The 19,747-nt window shown below is 48.3% G+C and overlaps 2 protein-coding genes across 2 annotated transcripts in view; both read right to left on the minus strand.

Moving 5' to 3' along the window:
* The window catches only part of LOC104292013 (solute carrier family 22 member 5-like), a 30,730-nt gene extending 27,388 nt beyond the window's left edge, over positions 1 to 3,342 (minus strand). Inside the window, exon 1 of the mRNA XM_009891329.1 lies at positions 3,275 to 3,342. Coding sequence (XP_009889631.1) covers positions 3,275 to 3,342 — 68 coding nt within the window. The remainder of the gene's footprint in view (positions 1 to 3,274) is intronic.
* A 793-nt stretch (positions 3,343 to 4,135) lies between these two features.
* SLC22A4 (solute carrier family 22 (organic cation/zwitterion transporter), member 4) overlaps positions 4,136 to 19,747 on the minus strand; it is an 18,264-nt gene continuing 2,652 nt past the window's right edge. Inside the window, exons 4-10 of the mRNA XM_009891340.1 lie at positions 15,616 to 15,787; positions 12,173 to 12,299; positions 10,024 to 10,124; positions 8,805 to 9,019; positions 7,945 to 8,127; positions 5,414 to 5,549; positions 4,136 to 4,211 (exon numbers count right to left, since the gene is read on the minus strand). Of these exons, the coding sequence (XP_009889642.1) occupies positions 4,136 to 4,211; positions 5,414 to 5,549; positions 7,945 to 8,127; positions 8,805 to 9,019; positions 10,024 to 10,124; positions 12,173 to 12,299; positions 15,616 to 15,787 (1,010 nt within the window). The remainder of the gene's footprint in view (positions 4,212 to 5,413; positions 5,550 to 7,944; positions 8,128 to 8,804; positions 9,020 to 10,023; positions 10,125 to 12,172; positions 12,300 to 15,615; positions 15,788 to 19,747) is intronic.

The following is a 19,747-nucleotide window of genomic DNA, read 5'->3' on the forward strand; positions in this document are numbered from 1 at the left end:
GGTGAGCATCACCCTGGCCTGGGGCCGCTTCCCAGCTCCCCCCCGAGGCGCCCGGCCCAGGCCCGGCGGTGTGGCATGTCCCCTGCCCTCTGGTGACTCCTGGTCACAAGCAGACTGCTAATACAGGCATTCGATGCCTTATTTACTGCCCAAAGGGTGCAGGAACTGGGCTCGAGATGAATCATTATTCAGCTGCCTGCAGCCCCTCGGGTTTGGCTACACATTTCAGGTGAACGTACTCGCAGACCAGAAGGACCCCCACACCCTGGGCTGCATCCCCAGCAGCGTGGCCAGCAGAAAAAAATCTTTGCTGTGGGGGTGGTGAGCCCCTGGGGCAGGTTGCCCCGAGAAGCTGTGGCTGCCCCATCCCTGGAGGTGTTCAAGGCCAGGTTGGACGGGGCTTGGAGCAACCTGGGCTGGTGGGAGGTGTCCCTGCCCAGGGCAGGGGGTGGAACGAGATGATCTTCAAGGTCCCTTCCAACCTAAACCATTCTATGATTCTGTCAACTAGCCAGGGTTCCTCAGAAGGCCTTGGTTTGGTCACTAACCACATACGAGCCAAGAGCCTTCACCGATCGTTCTGCTCGTAGCAGGATCAAAAGCAGGCAGCGTTCTGCGAGTCCAAGTGTTCAATGGTTCCTTCTCTTAGCAGGACTGTCTGTAGCTGTAAAAAGGTTTTGCCGACAATGACACTTTTCTGAGGGAATGTGTACTATACGTTTTACAAACAATATATGTAACAATTAATATTCTAGTCCTAGGCCAAGAACCCCGGCTCATTTCCTAGCAGCAATGTCAGGGAGCTCGTGTCTTCCACAGAGCTCAGTTAAGAAGTTGCATGATTATCCATGCAGAAATTGGCCGTGTGCTCCATAAAGCTAATTCATGTTTCTGACTGGCTTTTTGTGTCTGATATTTTCTTCACCTCTAGTTGATAAAAGCCGAATGTATACTGTTTACAGCATTTCTGAATACTTGTATTAAAAAAACCCCTTTTGTTCCATGTTGGATTTGCTCAGCTGTGAAAGGTCTCAAAGGTGGGAAATGAAATGGACATAAATTTTGAAGTTTAACCTCAAAATCATCCTTGACCCTGGCCGGGGTCTGCGTCAGGGGCTTTGCAGGATCACAGAGTCAGGACTGAACCATCTGAAAAGCAGAAAAACTGTACTACACTGTAACAGTCTTCCTGTGCGGAAGAGCTGATTTGTGGAACAGCTTTTTTTAGGGTTTTATTTTCGTACTTTATCCATGCTAAATACACTTTAAATTACTTTTTTAAACTCCTTTGCACAAAGCGTTAAAGTTAGGAGACTTTATTCTTCAATTACAATCCACGCGGAAAGCAGGTTATACAATGCCAGCGCACAGTTTTATTACAATGAAGACAGAAGTTAACGAGTGACAATTACTACAGTGTCATGTATGCTTTAGCAGATCCAATAAGCCAGCTGAGGATCAAAGGTTGCCCGGAGAGACCCACGTAAACGTGACGGAGGTGACAGATGAGGCACGGTGACACGTCCCCTGTGGTCAGAGGGAGCGATCCAGCTGCTGCTTCCTTCCCGTCCTCAGGTCAGAGCCTTACAGGCACCCCCAGCTGCGGGTGAGCACACAGGGCCCATGCTGAGCCCTGCCGCGTATCCGACACACGGAAAACTCACTGAAGATGGCAGGGAGAGGCTCAAATAGCTCACCAGCAATACATCTAATTCCACCAATAGCTGTTTTCTTCAGCTTTACAATTAAAAAAATAGTAACTCGCCAGAAACAGGCAGTCTGGCCCTCCAGCTTCATCCCTGTTTGATTCTTCCGCAGACTATCACTCTTTGGGTTTCGTCAGAAATCCCTGTTTGAGCCTGGGAAAGATACTGGCAGAGGACAGACACTCTCCTTGCAAATGTTTCGTCAGCTGAAGCAATCTCCTTTTCGCGTTTTTATTCTGCTCAGACACCATAAGGCCTTATAACAACATCACATACTTTTCAGAAAGGCATTCCACTCTTGTGAAAGTTTTTTTTAAATCTGCCACTAAAAATTCTAAAATGTGACACTAGCTTGATATCAATGGTATAAGCAAGAAAAATGAGACTGATTAAAACAAAGTATTTAAAAAAAAACCCCACCCTTTTTCATATTTAGAAAAGGAAAACTAGGCTTTAAGATACTACAAAGTTCAAGAGTACAAAAATATTTACCTTTTAGAAACACCCAAGCCTATGATCACATAAAATAAGTATCAACTTAATATAAAAATCTTCATAAAAATACGGCCACCTATATTTAACCAAGTCCTCAAACCCATTCTACGCTGATACAAAGGCTTTTTTGAGAAATTTAGTTATGTCTAAACAGCTATTCTATAGATTAACTTTGTAATAAGTAAAACCAAGATTAAATAATTGGAGAAATTCCAGCTTGAGAAGGGATGAGAATGTCAGGGGTCACAGGATAATGGTTGCCTCATGCCACATGTTTATGGCAAAAGCATAACTGCAGAAAATTATATATGAAAGGAAATACTATTTCCGCATCCCAAAGAGCAGCTCGAAATAATTGCACAAGTTCCTTGCATTTAAATGTCATAAAGCTTTATATTTGTGCTTGAACCCACAGGGAGAGCCCTATTCCTGTGCCGAGTGCCAGCACAAGACAACTTGCCATGAGCTCTCACATTAGAGATGAGACAGTGTGCTTTTGTTGGCCCTTCCAGAAGGTGACTCACGGCTAATTGTTATTTATAGAGGATAAAAATCAGTCTACCAGGTCTGATAGACTTTATGTGGCCAAGCAGTGCATGTACAGCCAATAAATAGAAAAATAAAAGGTATTATACTTTTTTCAAACTACGTAGTGTTCATAAAACAGTAGTAGCACAACTCTAAGCTCTACATTTGATTTTTCATCCAATCTAGCTTTGCTGAACTTTTTAAAAAATGCATACTTAACCGGTAGGATTTGAAAAACAGAACACTGGCTTGTTGGTGGTTTTTTTTGTTCTGAAAAAACTGTGGTCCCAAGGTAGCCCTTTTGCAGAGTTAATAACTGCAAGTGAACATCTCCAGTACAGAACATGAGCTTTTTGCAAGCGTCAAATCCCCTTTAAATTTTTAAATGGTACAAAGGTTTTGCAGAGGCTTTTGAAACTGCAACGAGCTTTCTCTGAAGGTACAAAACAATGTGGTATGTATTCAAAGGAGTAATGAAACGCTTTGAAAAAAAACCCCAAAAGATCGAAAAAACTACTTACGCCACTATACCATGAAAAAGCTACAACTGCGTGGCATGTTTGGATAGGATCATTGACTTGCGAAAGCCCATGTGTCTCTTGAAAGCGGGCATAGCCCGTCAGGTCAGCAAGCTATAGTCCTTTCTGCGTTAAAGGCTTCTCCCATCCCCAAAGACACTGAATGTTCGTGACGCCCAAGGATGTCAGTGGGCTCAGGCTTTATGAAAAAGCATCAGGTTTTACAGGGACAAGTGGATCAGAAGTGGATCCCAGGTCCTGGGAAAAGCAAGCGACATCAAAAGATGCTCCGATGTCTTGTTTAAAAAACATGTCCTTACAGTGAAGTCTATGTCTGCTTTGCTACAGCTAAATTCCGATCCCACTTAGTCTATCGGGCTTTGGTCACAGATTTCAAAGGACGCCGGGATCTTTACTTTAGGGGCACGTGCTGAGATTTGCAAAGACAGACACCCAGCTCCCCTTCATCAGTCAAAACACACAGTGAGAAAAACCACCAGCATTATGTTTTCTGTATTTTTTTTTCTTCAAACAGCTTTCAATGAGAACCTGACTGACTGGAGTTGTTGCCGTATTATTCCTAAGGCTCATTTCTAGCTTACTCCTCGAATCAATCGACTTCAGCACAGGCAGGCCCCATTTCTCAACAGGGACTGCTGTATCTGCTGACAAACCCCAGGTGTCAGGACACTGAATTACAGACTGAGTCCTACGGGAGTAGACAGCATCTGGTCAGTAAACTATGTATTTGGGTACAGTAGCACAGGGGATAGTAACTATAGTGCAGTAGCATGGACTGGTGGGTTTTGTTTGTATTCCTTTGGCAGAAAATGCATTTTGAGAAGATCTTCTTGTTCTTTCAGCCCCTCTGAGAGTGTGCATCCTTCTTCACAAGGGTGTTACCAGCATTTTAGGACTCTCCTTTGAATTCCTAACGCCAGTGGTTTGTTGCCCATGTCTGAAACTGAAAGCAAGTAAAAAACTGAGAAGCTAGTAAACGTTTTGCAGGGTGACACCACGCACTTGCTCCCCCTAATCAGCGCTGCTAAAATAACCGTGTTACACTACTAATATAAACATCAGCAAAAAGCAAGTGCTCTGTAAAGTATGCCTTTCCAGAAGGCAGAAGCGGTGCAGCAAACAACACGTGGAACTTGAATGTAATTCAGTGACTGTAATTCAGTTACTTCACTCGGTTTAGGCAAGAAGCCTGCGAAGGGAACGTGGTTTGACTCTAGGATTTCTAGCTACAGTTGGTCAACTGCGAAGTCGAAAAGCCATAGGTCAGACATATGAGAAGTCCCTAATTGTGATAAAGAGCAGCATGCCCTTCTCGAGGAACCTGGCCTGAGAATTCTTCTTATTCGGGAAGCCTAATGACAGCTCCTTATACTGACCAGTTATTATTGCTTATAAGGGCACATTCTGTTCCAGCACAAATTCTCGGTGAGCTGGATGGTGGCTATGCAGCTGCGCTTGGGCTAATTCAGTTTCCCTCTGCTGCTCCCAAGAGCTTTCCTCCCACACCAGTAACTCGCAAACCCTGGCCATCTCCTCTGCACCAGCACTGCAACGTACACACACACATTTCAGTGGAGATGTTTGCTCAGGGTACCCTAAATAGCAATGGTGGGGGGGCACGAGGACTGTCATTGCTGACAGCTAAACCAAATAAACCAGGAGGAAAGCTGTCCTGGCACATCTCTACTCTCCCAAACGAAAGAGGCCACAATATTGAAGTCTTGTGTTTAATTTGGAGTGGTATATAATGAACTTGCACTGAGAGAGTAAAGTGTTTTGTAATGTAAACCATCCTACTAAATGAATAGTTTAAATGAAGAGTTAAGGAGAGCAAATGATATAAAAGGAAAGTGTTGGGGAGATATGAAGCAACAGCCTCAAGGTGACGTGAAGGTCAGCCTTGCTTTGCAAGGGCCCACCTTCAAGCACATCAGCTCTCAGGTTCAGCGATTCTGGAGAAACTGCATAATGTCCATGTCTGTCAAATTAACAACCAAAAAAACCCCGAACATCTAAAGGGGCCTTCGAAAGCTTTGATGTTTTGCAGTGGATCTGATGAAACATGTTTACTGATTGTGAAAAGGGACTATGGAGAAAGAGGTCCTGAGTTCTTGTGAAGCCCGGGATGAATGAACGCCGCCTTACCATTTCACCTTCAGCATTTGCTCAAAGCTCTCAGGCAGGGGACTGCCGTAGCTCTCCGGGAGGAACAGGGTAAGGATCCCGATCAGCACAGTCAGGCTTCCCATCAGGATATATGGTAGGAATCTGTCGTAGGCGCCTGGCAGAACACAGGACGTGACAACAGCACTTAATATCCACAAGCAACAAACCCATGTGTAAAAGTATATTCCAGACATTGCCGTAATGCAGAATTAATTTGGAATGAGTAGCTGAAATCTTCATAAATATTAAAGGTGAATCCAAAACGGCGTTACACCTGTTATCTGCCAGCAAACAAAGGGATTTTTCAGTTTTAAAACTACAACGCGTGCTCTAGGATGCCCACACCTATCACCAGTTTCATGCCATCCTGTCTGGTTGTGTAGCAGCTAATAGGTTTTTTGTACATTTTCAACCAGGGTAGCCAACATCTTTGCAAGGTAACAGCTCTGCTGGGGTCACAGCTGGAGTCTTCAGCGCTACACTGTCATCAGGAACTGAATCCTCCATCAAATAATTCAATGTGAGGGAATTAAAGTGTTCATAAGCAACCAAGCACCCATCAGCTGCCTGGGCTTGTGCATCCTGCTGGGCTTGTGCGAAACAAGGGAAGAGACTGATGGCAGCTGGACAGGCCAGCTTCGGACTACTGAGCCATTACGGGGGAATGCTTAAATACCTTCTTTATTGCGAGGAGAGAAAGCGTCAGGCCTCCCGTGACAGACAAGAGGCTCTGACCTTGGTCTACTCAGAATATTATTTTGGACTGGAAGGCAGTGGCCCCTGCCAGCAGCCTGAAGCTAGCGCACAAGTGTTCGGGCAGGATGCAAGATCTTCCAAGTCACAATAGCACAGCAATGAAAAGGTCTTTCAGGAAAGGGATTAGCTAGGATTTAAAGTATTTAAGGAAGAGAAAGTACCAAACTGGCCTTGACAGCTTTATTTTTTAGTTGGGATCGAGCAGCGTGCTTTATAATATATGGAATAAACTAGGATTAAAGTGAAGACCCTTGGGTATTTCACGCAGAGCCAAAGTCTGTGATTTGATCTCTTCTGTGTTGATGAGCTGGATGAACTGTGAGGTCCTAATTTAGCTGTAGCAAATACCAGCAGCTGACGAGTTTCTCCTAAAACCTCCTAAACTTTAGAAAACTATTCTGATGACTGGAACAAGGTTTTTTTATAAAGGCTGAGCCCATGGAAACCTGGGAGAAAAAAACCCACAAAACACACCAGTAAAAACTTTATCCCATCTACATCTCTCCGTTATTGCTGCAACAGAGACTGGAGACCCTAAGGAGCATCCCAGCCCTGCTCTCCCTTTTACTTTACATTTGCCCTGTGCAAGTATGAAATAAAGACTATTTTCATCATTTTTGGTACAGTGTGTTAGCGCCACACTGGGATGTAGAGGTGAGCTACAGCTGGTAGTCTCCTCTCCCCTTTCCCAGCGTGGTGAACCAGCATTGACCCCACGGCAGCACACCAGCGATGCTGCGCCCGAGTCAGCAGTCATCCTCACTTTGTATCAAAGGTCTCAGCAGGCAGCAAAACAGGTTAGGCACAGGGGAGAACTGAGACGGGCCCAGTGATGGTAGAAGGAAATAAATCATGTGTGAGTGAAAGAAACAGGAGATTGAGCACCCCGGACTGAACAGCAGATATTCAGATACTTCCACCCTTAATCCCCTCATCTCGGTCACCCTTTCCTGTCTGCAACATGAGGATCATTTCCATGTACTTAAAAAAAAATCATAATTATCAATTAATATTTGTGCAATACTCAGAATGTGATGGTAATGAGTGTCAAAAAAAAGGAAATCAGTAGTTCTGCTTACAGACCACGGCGGGAACAATAAGAAAAAGCAAAGTGAGAGCTGAGGTGGCTTAGTAGCTCAAAAATCACTTCACGAAGGTCACAATTAAACACACTCTTGTGCTGTTTAATCTATGTATTTTCCATGTATTGCTTTAGAGAGCACAGATTCAGAGGGTGTTTGGATTCTCGCCTGGTTCCTCTGCTCCTGACGTGCCCACCTCAGGATGCGCCTGACGAGTACAGTGCAATGAATTTCCTACTGGCCTTACTTGCCACATGGCTTCCCCTCGTGCTCTCCTGGCAAAGTAACTGGCGTCCCAGGGGTAACAACCACTGCCAAGATGGGACCAGTTATCAGCCCAACCACCCCACTTGCATGGTTTATAAACACCATCCATCGTCTTGGACCAGTTCTGCCGCACCGTCATCATCTCGGACCAGCTCTGCGCCACTCCAGTGCTGTGCGAACGGTCCCTAGCCTCAATAAAGGACAAAAGTGCCTGATTCTTCAGTGAAACCCAAAGACCTCCGCTTCATTTCTACAGCGTACAACAGGGAACTTGGACCCAAGGTGAGAGAAGGGACTTAAAAGACAAGAAATGACAGGACTTAAAGCTGAGCCTGCGCTGCAGAAGCTCTGACAACTTCTCTGGGCAGTTGTGTAGCACAAGGCAAGGAACGCAAGACGGCTCACCCAGGTAAACAAAGTACGGAGCGATGATGCTGCCCAGCCTGGAAGCCGTGGACGTAGCTCCAACTGCCATGTTTCGCACTAGCGTTGGGTACAGCTCCACGTTGTAGACATACAGCATTGAAAACGCAGCTGTGATGCCAAATTTTCCGAGCATCACCAGGCCAACAGACAGGACGTTAAAATCTGGAGGAGAAAAAAGAAAAGGGGAATTAACAACACCCCATGCTTAATACTTGTATTTCTTTTACATCCCAAAGAACGTATCACCGTTTTTTCTCTAGCAGTTGCATGTGTTTTGTTTAATTTTTTGAGATTAGACAATGTATTAGCCCCATCCCTCGATGACTTGGCTTCAAACTTCCCACTGAGCATAATGTAGATGCTCAGGTTATTTTCTACTTTGCAGATTTTGGTTGTCTCCCAGTAAAACAGCATTCTTGAAACAGAACAAAATTCTGGATTACACAGCAACAAAGCACAAGCTTAAATCCACCCCTTTTTCGCAAAATCCCACGGAGATTTACACACAGTGAAATCTGGAAGACTTGCAGGGTTTTTTCAGCCTCTACACACACCCAGATAAATCACAGTGCACTTTTGGCTCTCGTTGTACAAGCTGGTTTCCCTGAACTATAAAAAGCGCAGTAATTTGACACAATAAATGAGCGCCGTGCATGACTCAGCATGTACATATGCATATTAAAAAAAAAATAAAAATCACGCCTGCAAGTGATCAGCATAAACTTAACCTCAAATGCTAAATTTCATCGTGGTTTCCAGTAATTTTACAGAACTATGAGACAGCACCGTTAAATATTTCTAACATTTTATATATTTAAGTCGTCTCTTGCATCTCGTACCTGCAGGAACCAGCTGAATGAAGAGGACAACAGCTCCCCCTAAAAACAAGGTGCCAGATACGGAGTAGCGCCGAGGGAGGGAGCGGAGGAGAAGCCAGGCAATCACGTACGCTGGAACTTCGATAACAGCGGAGAGGAAACAGTTGATGTAGGCATTTCCATGCCAGTTTGGAGTGCTGAGGGACAGGCCGAAGTAACCAACCGACGTGAAAAACCTGAGAAAAGCAATAAAACCAAATGATTCCGGAAACACCAGTCTCTGAACGCCTCCAGTGCTGCCTCAGATGTTGTTACAAAAATAGGATGTCGCAACGCATCGCCACAGGCATCGTGGCTTAAAAAAACCATCTCAGTGGCAACCCCATCTTTCTAATTCTGTCATCCCTTCCAGTGATATATCCACAGCGGCTTGATGAGACCTCTGATTTCTCTGTCCTTCCTGCATACGCTATACCGAGTAAAAGGCTTTGTGGAAGTCGTTCACAAAGGCTTTTCACTGCAATGGACTCATTAACGGCACAATGAAATAACTCTTGAAAGCTTCCCATGCCAACTACGTTCCTACTTGTAGCCAACTCCAGTGGCAGGATCTCCCACCCTCAGCAGTTCCGTTACATCTTATTTAATCTTCTGGAGAGAGCTGGATGTTCGGGTTTCAAATCTCAAGAGTGCCTTACTATGGCATGCCAAGTGTGCTAGCCAGTTCCTTTCTGCTGGGGGAAATACGTGCAGAAAAGGGTCCTGGTTTGTCTATATGGTATTATTGGGTTCTCATTCCTCGCGGCTGCCCAGGCAGGGACCAGGATCTCACTGAGATGGGCTCTGCACAGAAACAGAACGCAAATGCTGGCCATGGGTCTGGTTCTTGTTATGTGACTGAGTTGCTGCCTCTGCTTCAAGAAGGACATTTCTCTTCAAATAGAGATTACAGAGACGGGAGCGTCTTTAAAAAACAAAACCAAAAAGCAACAGAATTTAAAACACACATGTCGTTACATACAGTTTCCTAACTATTTTACGCCTGAGTCGAGGGTACTGTCTCCGTACTCTCGTGTATGAGTGCAGTGCGGGTGCAAGGACATCAAGGGCCAGGAACTGCCCAAGGACCGTGAGCAGACGGGCTCCGAGGCTGAGCCTTATTATCTAAACCTGTGGCATGTGCCCTCAAATCAGGAATCGTTCTATTGCCTGGGTACTTTAGGAATACACATTTCCTTACCACAAAAGTAATGACATAATAGTAATAGTTGCAATGTTTCGGGTTCGAAATAGGTCCAGAAGGATAGCCTTCTGCTGCTGCTGAGGCTTCGAATCCTGCATCTGAAGGAAAAAGGAAAACAAAACCAAAAAAATTCCCACACACCTAAGAGCAAAACAACCTCTGCATACCCACGAGTTTGGGCAGTTATGAAGTTACCACTATATGAGGGGATAACCAGGCGGCCCGAGGGCCAGTGCCGCACCGGGGAGGGCGGTCCTTAGGTAGAGCTTGTCTCTGCACCCAGCTGTACTCCGCCGGAGTTTCCAGGGTTTTGTTTTAAAAAAAAAAAAGGTAGCACTGAGACACTGCACCATGCACTAATTACAAAGGAGTATCAGCTGACAAGAAAGACACATTAACACTTCCTTAAGGATCTAACACAGCACTTCCAGGAGTAACCTCGTTACCAAAGGCATTTTTCTGTGCACTGTCCACTCAACTCTCTTCTGTTCAACCTTCACAAACGGTGTGAAATAAATGCAGAAAATCACCCAGTTTTGCTGCCTGCCTGCCGGTGCCCTGCCAGGGAGGGGGACGGGTGCCAGAGCTCGGCGTGGCAGCCAGGGCGCAGCCCGGGAGCATCCACCACCCCGGATCGGAGACGGAGGGTCCAGCTCGAACTTGAAGTAGGAATCTTCTGGGTGGCACGAGGGTGCCCTTCTGCCTGCACGGAGAGCCCTCGCCGGGGCAAAGCCCGTGCTCGTGGCCAGGCTTCCCCCCAAACCCAAAGAGTTTGGCCCTCCCTTCGGGGCGACCTGGGAGATTTCCTTTCCGAGGAAGAGAGAATGGTTTCCAAGGAATGTCCTTCTAGCAACGTTTGAAAAATACTTCCAACGGAGGACTTAACGTGCCAACATCATCCTCAGGGTTTTGTGGACAGACACTTTGGCGTACAAGACTCCCACGAAGTAAAGGACAGCTGAGCTGCCACTTGGGGCTCAAAAATACGCAGGAGCAATGAAGAGCAAACTCATGTGCTGGAGCCTGAAAAAGTCATGTCCCGTATGAAAGACATTTGAACTCTGGCTGTGAAGTAAGGAAAGTGCTTTTCCATGGTTTCTGTAGGATGAGCTTCCCAAAGCTGGAACGTGCACTTCAATGCACACTAGAACACACACTTGGAAAAGGGATCTTCAGCAGCTCAGCCAAAATGCAAGTGTGACATTCAAGAGATGGATCCTGCCCACGGGAGGTGCAGCACGCAGCACCTCTCTCCTGCAGGGACTGCAAAGGAGCACGCGATGCTTTGCTTTCTGCTCTATCAGGAGTCAGCAGGAGGCACAAAACGCAGGTGCTGGTGTAATGCAGTAGAATAAGATGTGACATAGGGACACGTGGTCATCGCTGACGCAGGGTTGGAAGCGTCGCTTGTTGCTTTGCACAAGAAAAAGGTCTGTGCCTCTTCAGCAGGAGCTCCGGCGAGGGCAGAGCCACTAGAGGGGGAGATGAGCCCAAGAACCAACCCTCCCACTGCAGCCGTGCTGCTCCCCGGCTTGCTGAGGTGCTAGGGTTGTGCAAGGCTTTCTCCTTTTACCCAATAAACATCAAATACAAGAAAAAAACTCAACACAGGCCTGAAGAAGGGCTTAATGTTCTTCACTGCCTTCACTACCATCACGGTTTTCAAGTGCCCTTGCAGCACTCGGGTGCTTTGGCTGGTTTGTGCGACCTGAGGGGTCCCTCGGGCTCCACGCAGCCCCGGCACACGTGGGTGCCGATTAAGGGTCCCCTACAGAGCCCCCCCCGTGAAGGGCTGTTAAACTGCACATCACTAATACTGTGCCAAGCTGAAATGGGGACAAACACATCTTCCTCGGGTCTTCTCAGCGCCCGGAGGATGAAGCAATCTGGGTCACCCTTGCTCTGAAAACCACAACCAACCACTGCCGAGGAAGAGAATTTTACTGTTAAAACCAAACAAATAAAAAACCCCTCTGGCTTCTCACTTTGAACTGGTTAACCCAGCACTTACCTCACGCCAACAGTCACTGCCAGCCCCCAAAAGCTGCTGGTGCAAACCAGTTCTCCGCTGGCATTTCCCAACAAGTCAACTGGCCAACGGGGGAAACTGCCAGCCAGATAAGGTACCAGGACGCATGAAACATACCTCCGCAGTGTCGAAAAGCACGGCTGGGGCTGGAACGCCATTTATTTTTGCAGCCTTTCGGATAATAACTTCTGCCTCCTTATATCTTCCCTGGGAAATCAGCCACCGAGGGGATTCAGGAATGATCCTGCAAGAAGTTTCAGAATAAATGACTCGACGCTTTCACAAAAGTAAAAAGTTATTAAAAACACATGTAGCGGTTTTACGAGTTACGCTCTCATCTCACAGATTGCTTGCAGCAGAAGACAGTCAGTGCAGAAGCATGTGGGCAATGTAATTCATGGATTTGTCCCACTGGGATCAGTGGGAGAATTCAACTATATGGGATGTGTTTATTCTCGTGCTGAAGGAGATGCACACTTGGGCCCTTGTCCTGGGTGGTTGTTTTTTAAGGGATGATTGATGTCCACCAGAAAAAAAACAGATACAACTAGATAGACAGCAAAGATGGGGGTAGCTTAGCCAGTGTTGAGCAAAAATATTCTTGGCAAACTGTACACAATGTGGAAACGCTTTAAATATGCACAGGGTATATTTAAAGGCTCTGTGTCATAGGAATCTTACATACAAACCTCACAGTTGTACCACAGCTCCGAGGCAGCCTCTCCCAGGCAGAGGACAGTGGCAGTGTCCCCTCGGGGAGTTGATGACATTTTCTAATCAATTCCGGGCACGTGTTGAGTGAATTAACACCAAACACAGGACAGAAAATCTCACCTTTCCTTAACTAAATCCTTTGATTGTAACAGATGCTACCCTCCGCCCCCCCCTTTCGCCAGCAGCTCTTTTTCCTCTCCTTGGAAAAAAGCAGGTCAGACACTCCTTTGCTAATGAACTCCCTAAAGGACTGACCCAAAGCCACGTCAACGGTTTCGACCATCAGATGATTCATATCAGATCATTCAACCACTAACGTGACTTTCTGCCAGGCGAGCTGTCTCCACTGCTCTTCTTTGAGGGCAAGCTGAGGAACACAAGACTGCAGAGACGATGCTGGGAACCTTCTGGAGAATTTAGAAGAGGAATGAATAAAAGAGCAACTATGGCATGGAGCAGTGGGATGTGCAAGTCACATCACCCGTGGAAGCAGTGGGTCCAGATGCCGAAATGCCAGCAAATACCAGAGCTCTGCCAGTGCACCTTGACCACCACCTACACATTGGCCCCAGACTGGAAGTGCCACCCATGGAAATTTTTGGCATGCTTTATGATGTATGCTCTTAAAAAGTATGGAAATCCCCACCAAATACAATTCAAAGCAGGAGTCTGAAGCCATGCCTTGGGGACAGATTTCAGGTGCCTCATAGTGCCTGTTCCACAGCAGGTATCTGAGAGGCTTCCACTCAAACCAACCTCCCCAAAGAGCAGCTGCTTGACACAGAGAGAAATGCAGCTGTGTTGAAGGGCTTTGAAATGTTTCCAGTTAAATAAGCAAATTGATTATTAAACAGAATCAAGCCATCTTTAAAATCAGATAATAGCAGAGGTGGAGCTAAAAGCCGTGTTAAAGGTTTGGTTTGGTTTGAAGGCTAAGATAAAAAATCCCAAACAAACCAAAACCATCAGCAGAGACTCCTGACAAGACTGAGATCTGTAGGAGGTCTTTTAGACTTTAGAAGAATGGGTCTAAATCACTTAACTGTTATAAACACCTTAATCTCTTATAGGTATAACTTTTTCAAGATAAGAGGAAGGAGTTCCCCAGATAAGACTAATATGAGAAGAAGGAACTCTTTTTCTTGTAAATTATCCTGGTTTTAAGAGTGTGAGTGATACCTTGCCTTTCCCTTCCTATTTTCTAAACAGCTCTCTCTTCAGAAAACAGCAGATGACCAAGGTGGCAGCAGAACAAGGATATCTGCCCTTCTTCAATGCTTCTTCCAGCTGAGAAGAGCAGGGAGATTTCCTCAACTATTTTTCAGTCCCCCAGGGCAGAGCAACGGTGGGCAAGTGGGGGTGAACCTGTGCGTCCACTGGAAAGACGAAACAAAGTGTGGACTTGGCCACCAAGAAGCCAGCGTGGGATGGCTGAGAGGAGCACGGCGAGGAAGAGCCAACCTTTGGCTTAGCCAGACAGAGTTACTCTGGGCTGAAGGAGCTCACAAATCAAAGCCTTGCTCCAGCAGCCAAAGCAAAGCCTGGGGGGACACATGGCTCCCAGCACGCAGAGCCCATGGGAGAGGGCTGGCCGGTGAGCTGCGTCGGCAAACGACTCCACTTAACGACATCTAGTGCGATGAACTGCTTAATGACATCGAGTGCAATAAACTGGCACCTGCTGCACACCGAGTGAACGGGCTCAGCCTATCGCTGAGATTTTAGTACCAATGGGCCGGGTGAATCCGCATTAAAAAATGGCTTAAAGGAAAAAGGAAGGAAGAAAAGTTAGAACGAATCATCCAGCAGTAGTACGGGGGTAAAGCTAGAGGTGGTTAACAGTGTCCAGGGTTAGGAATCAAATACAGAATTCCCAAGCTGCTCTGGAAAGCCAGTGAAAAAGTGGCTTCAAGCAAGGGCCAGCACCAGTGAGGCTCTGCAGGTAATTAATTTGACTTAAAACAGGGGAAAAAAAAAACAAACAAAAAATCCTTCCAACACCTGCCTGAAAGCAAAGTCTCCTCACATGGCAAATAGAAAATAAAAAAAACCCCAAACAACAAACAACCAAAAAACAAAGAGGAGATTCCTGCATCTGGGGAGGAGTGACCCTACACACCAGTACAGGTTGGGGGCTGACCTCCTGGAGAGCAGCTCTGTGGAAAGGGACCTGGGAGTCCTGGGGGACAACAGGATGCCCACGAGCCAGCAATGTGCCCTGGTGGCCAAGAAGGCCAATGGCATCCTGGGGGGCATCAAGAAGAGTGTGGCCAGCAGGACGAGGGAGGTCATCCTCCCCCTCTGCTCTGCCCTGGGGAGGCCACATCTGGAGCACTGTGTCCAGTTCGGGGCTCCCCGGGTCAAGAGGGACAGGGAACTGCTAGAGAGGGTCCAGCAACGGGCTACGGAGATGATGAGGGGACTGGAGCATCTCTCTTACGAGGAAAGGCTGAGGGATGTGGGGCTTTTTAGTTTAGAAAAAAGAAGACTGAGGAGGGATCTTATCAATGTTCATGAGTACTCAAAGGGAGGTGCCAGGGGGATGGGAACAGTCTGTTTCCAGTGGAGCCCAGTGACAGGACAAGAGGGAACGGGCACAAAGCCCAGAGAGGTGGGGGAGTCTCCCCCTCTGGAGCCATCCCAACCCCGCCTGGACGCCGTCCTGTGCCACTGCTGGAGGTGCCCCTGCTCTGGCGGGGGGTGGGATGGGGGAGCTCCAGAGGGCCCTTCCAGCCCTCACCAGTCTGGAATTCCATGAAACGGGCCCCCCGCCCCGACACCCTGCCATAACCCAGCACCCTGGTGGGGAGGGGAGGTGGGGAGCGCGGCGGCGCGGGGGCACTCACCACCAAAGCGGGATGCAGAACAGCCCCGGGACAGTGAGCGCCAGCAGCAGCATCCGCCAGTCTCTGATGAAGTAAGCAAACAGTGGCAGCAACATGTAGCCAATTGCAAAAAATATGCAAACTCCTAATGTAGAGAATATAATACGAACTGATTTGCCAAGAATTTCTGTTCCTGTTTAAAACAAGGGAGGTTGGATTAGCATTTTAACTCTTTCTATTCAATCATGACTATATACTTTACTGCATTTACAAAAAAAATAAGCTAAACAATCTTAGAAAAAGAGCAGTTTCTCTTATAACACTTAAAGGGACACTGCCAAAGAGTAATGGTCCAAGAGATGCCCATCAGCACAGTGATATTGATCTGGTGGGAGACTCCTCCAGGATTCTGTTGTGCATCTCCCCTGGAGCTTCCACTGAAGTACCAGTGGGACCAGCACCATTTGGGCTCTTCCAGTGCCCCAGCGGTTCGGCAGAGCCTGATACAACACTATTTCCAATGCTAAATGTAATTGCAACGGCAACATCTACACAGTTTCTCTCTTATTAACATCAGCATTTGCTCACAGATGGAGCAGAGGATCCCGAGACCCGCGGCTCAGCGCCTCCTCCTCTATTGCAAAGGTTGGCAAAGTAAAAGAGAAACAGCTGACAGAGTCCTTTTAATGAAGTCATCTTGTTCAGGTGTGCCGGGAGCGGAACTGAGCTGGGAACCCAAACCGAAGGCTACCGTGTGGAAGCACATGGCAAAACATGGACCCTCTGTGGTTTGCTCCAAGGCCACCAGGATGAAGGATGCCCGGTACTGGCTGATGGAGCGCCCAGTCCGGCTCCCACCCGCGGTCAGAGGCGGGTGCCAGGGCACGAAGGTACCGGCAGTACCGCGGGGATGGGACCGAGCCTGCAGGTCAGCTACTGCGTGCTTGCAAACAGGTTGAGCTTGGAGTGCAAGAGTTCATGGCGCCTCTTTTTGTCCTCGGTTTCAGCCTAGGAACACGCTCCCGGACAGGGAAAGCAGCTCAGCCGATGGGCAGTGACTTGAATGGAGATTTAAAGCCTAAATGTTACTTGGCACCGCAGTACTGCCCCACAGCAGCGAGTCCCACATGTTCGAGCTGCATTAAACAGCTCCTAACATCCTTCCCTGGTGGGAAGGGCTGAGCAGAGAGGATTTCAGTTATCCCCATTAGACTTATTTCCAAAATTCTGAGCTCCACGGCTGCACGCTAACCCCGGGTGAACTCCTGGGTGAACCGAAAGAGTTGTGAGGAACTGAAGGAGCTTCGCTCCTCCCTGGTGCCTTTCCCTGCCTGGCAAATCTGCTCCTGTCCCACCCAGTGGTTTGTGGGACGGCAGAGAAGTCCCGTGATGCCCCGCAGCGCCGGCGACAGCAGAGGTCACCTGCAGCCCAGCACCGACCCACCCAGTACAGAAAAGCTACTGGGATTATCGAGGACCTTCAGATGAAGGAGCCACTTCTGTTTGCTTTGATTAATGCATTGTCCGGGACAGATAAGGGCAGGCATGGGGACGGGGCGGCAGACTCCCAGGAGCCTTCCCGACACGCGTGGCCGGGATGCAGCCTGCTCCCCCACCTAAACCCCTGGGAGCTGAAGTGCAGCTCGGTGCTGAGCACATCTGGAGGAGAGCGGCTCTGTGGATGGCAGACTGGCACGGGGGCTTCGGCATGAAAGGATGTGAATTTATAGTGAGGCGGGAACAAATTTCACGGGTTTTGGTTGGGTTTTTTTTGGAACAGAAGGCTGGAATGTTGGACCAGCATGGCACAGGCTGTGGGACGCGACCGGGGAAGATGCCACCTTCTAATAATGCTCCTGCTCCAGCAGTCAGGTGGGAATCAATGAAAGCATCCTACAGCCCCTGCGTCACGCGCAGCCTAGTACCACCCTAATATCTAGTAATAAAAATTGAGACTGTTGTAAGCCTTCAAAAGCACCTTATGTCTTTTCCACCATAACGCCCAGCCCTTGCTTAACACAATCCACAGACAGCCTCAGGTCCACCTCACTTCTCGCCGAGCTCTCAGCCTACAGAGCTCTCCTCTCCATCAGGAGCACCACAAGGGCCATAACTCCCACAGTTTGATCTGGACTCAACTAAAAAGCAAACACCACCGGGCGACCAGGAGGGCCTCAGGAAATCTGGAGAGTATATTTTGGTTACGTAGCGTGGTAAGAACTGCCACATTTAATATTGCAGAGAAAATGGAAAAATACTCAATAACAATAATAATAAAAAAATCCTATTTGATAGCTACATGTTTTTTTTTATTTTAGTTCCTTGGAGTAACTGAATAAAATCACAGTGAGAAAGCTGAAAATAAGAACTCTGAGGGATTGAAATGGTGTGCGGGGATAAATTACACCGCCTTTCTCTACTGATGGCTCGTGTTTAGAGGGGCTGTCCTGGGGAGAGGTCTGACACTTGAAACATTGGTTTATACCTGTTAAATGTTGCGTTATAATCTGTGGCAATCCAAAGCCAATATGAGATGACACCTTTCAACTACAATTCTCTTCTCTCCTGCCTCTCCTCCCTCTTTCTGCTGGCCGGGAAATAACAGTTCTGGGTCGCTACCAACGCACCTTCACACATCCACGTGGTGTTTTACAGTCCCAGAACTTGAGCACTGAAAACAACCGAGCCCGTCTGAGCTACGCACGGGGAGGGAACACAGGCTCACATGTTGAAAGCCGGAACGACAGGAGAAACCTGTGCTCAAGCGGCCACTTGGAAGGAATAAACCAACCCGCTTGGGGACGGAGGGTGCCAGACGCAGCACAGCCAGCATCCACGGGGACTTTATACGTGCCCGTGTCACTGCTCCCCTCCCGAGCACAGGTCACAGCCCTGACCGCCGTCGGATGAAATATGGGAAGCATCTCCAGCGCATCCCATAATCAGGATGGGCTTTCTTAAGGAGCTGCTTTTCTTTTCGTGGGTATATTCTCCTGTCCGGCACCTCTGTCGTGCGCGGGTTCCTGGACTCCTCGGGGCACACCGACCACCGGCTACGCAGAGCGGGGTGGGAAGGACCGTGCTCCGTTAGTGCCTCCCTCCTTACCGATGACAACAGCTGATGACTCACTTAAATTAGGAAGCTAACGTCTAAGCCATTGTAGATTAATCCTGCAGGCTCGAGGCTCTCGGGGGAACGGCCGGCGCGCCCGAGGCACCCATCTCCCCGCTCCCGGGGAGCCGCCGCCGCTGCAGCCGCTCCAGAGGTAACAGGATGGCACAAGAGACAACACAAGGGGTAAAGTGGCAGCAAACTGCAGCTGTGCAACAAAACAAACCTAACATTGCTTCGGGACACCCAGTCCCGTCTCTGGGCAGTGGGGACATTTGGCCAGTGGGGCGCTCCGGGCCCCCTCGATCCCGCAGCTTCGCCTGTGCCGAGCGCCGAGGGAGCATCCCGATCTGCATCCAGCACCGCCCCACATTCCCAGGGCAGCCGCGGAGCTCAATTCCTGCCTGATCAGATCCCACATTTGTGCTACACAAACCCCACGTGCTTCCGAGGGGATCTGGAGCCAAGCCAGCGCTCCTGACCCAGCGCTCCCAGCTCCAGCCCTTCGCTCCGGCTCCATCGGCTCCGCGCAGGAGTCAGCTACCGGGACGGAGGGAGCAGTGGCGATGGCAATGGCACAGCGGCGAGGGATGTCCCCGCTGACAGCCTGACCTACTTATCCTCCTGCTGTCGCTCGCAGCGGTGACTTAGGGCTGCCCGGGGACACGATGCCGTACCCCCTCCAGAGCACTGATTTCATATCAGGCTTCTCTGCTCTATTTTTTTCCCCCCGTTAAAGCCTCACAGGGGTAGGAAAGAACAGTATTAACTATGAGTGTACGGTTTGAATTTAGACTAGCTCCTGTTACGAGCTACAAATTGTGATTTAGACACCATTGGTTTAAAAACCGACATAAATGTATACACACAGATTTTAAAGACAGCTCTTGCAAATACCAGTTTCCCCCCAAGGCCTTCATCAGTCATCCCAGTAATTCACCCATGCAGATGCCTTTCTGGAAAACCCTGTGACAAGCGGGAGACCCTGCAGGGTCCCCATTCCCCACGGGGTCCCCCATTCCCCACGGGGTCCCCGTGCCG

The sequence above is a fragment of the Charadrius vociferus genome, unplaced genomic scaffold, assembly GCF_000708025.1.
Source record: "Charadrius vociferus isolate BGI_N301 unplaced genomic scaffold, ASM70802v2 scaffold370, whole genome shotgun sequence".
Taxonomy (NCBI): domain Eukaryota; kingdom Metazoa; phylum Chordata; class Aves; order Charadriiformes; family Charadriidae; genus Charadrius; species Charadrius vociferus.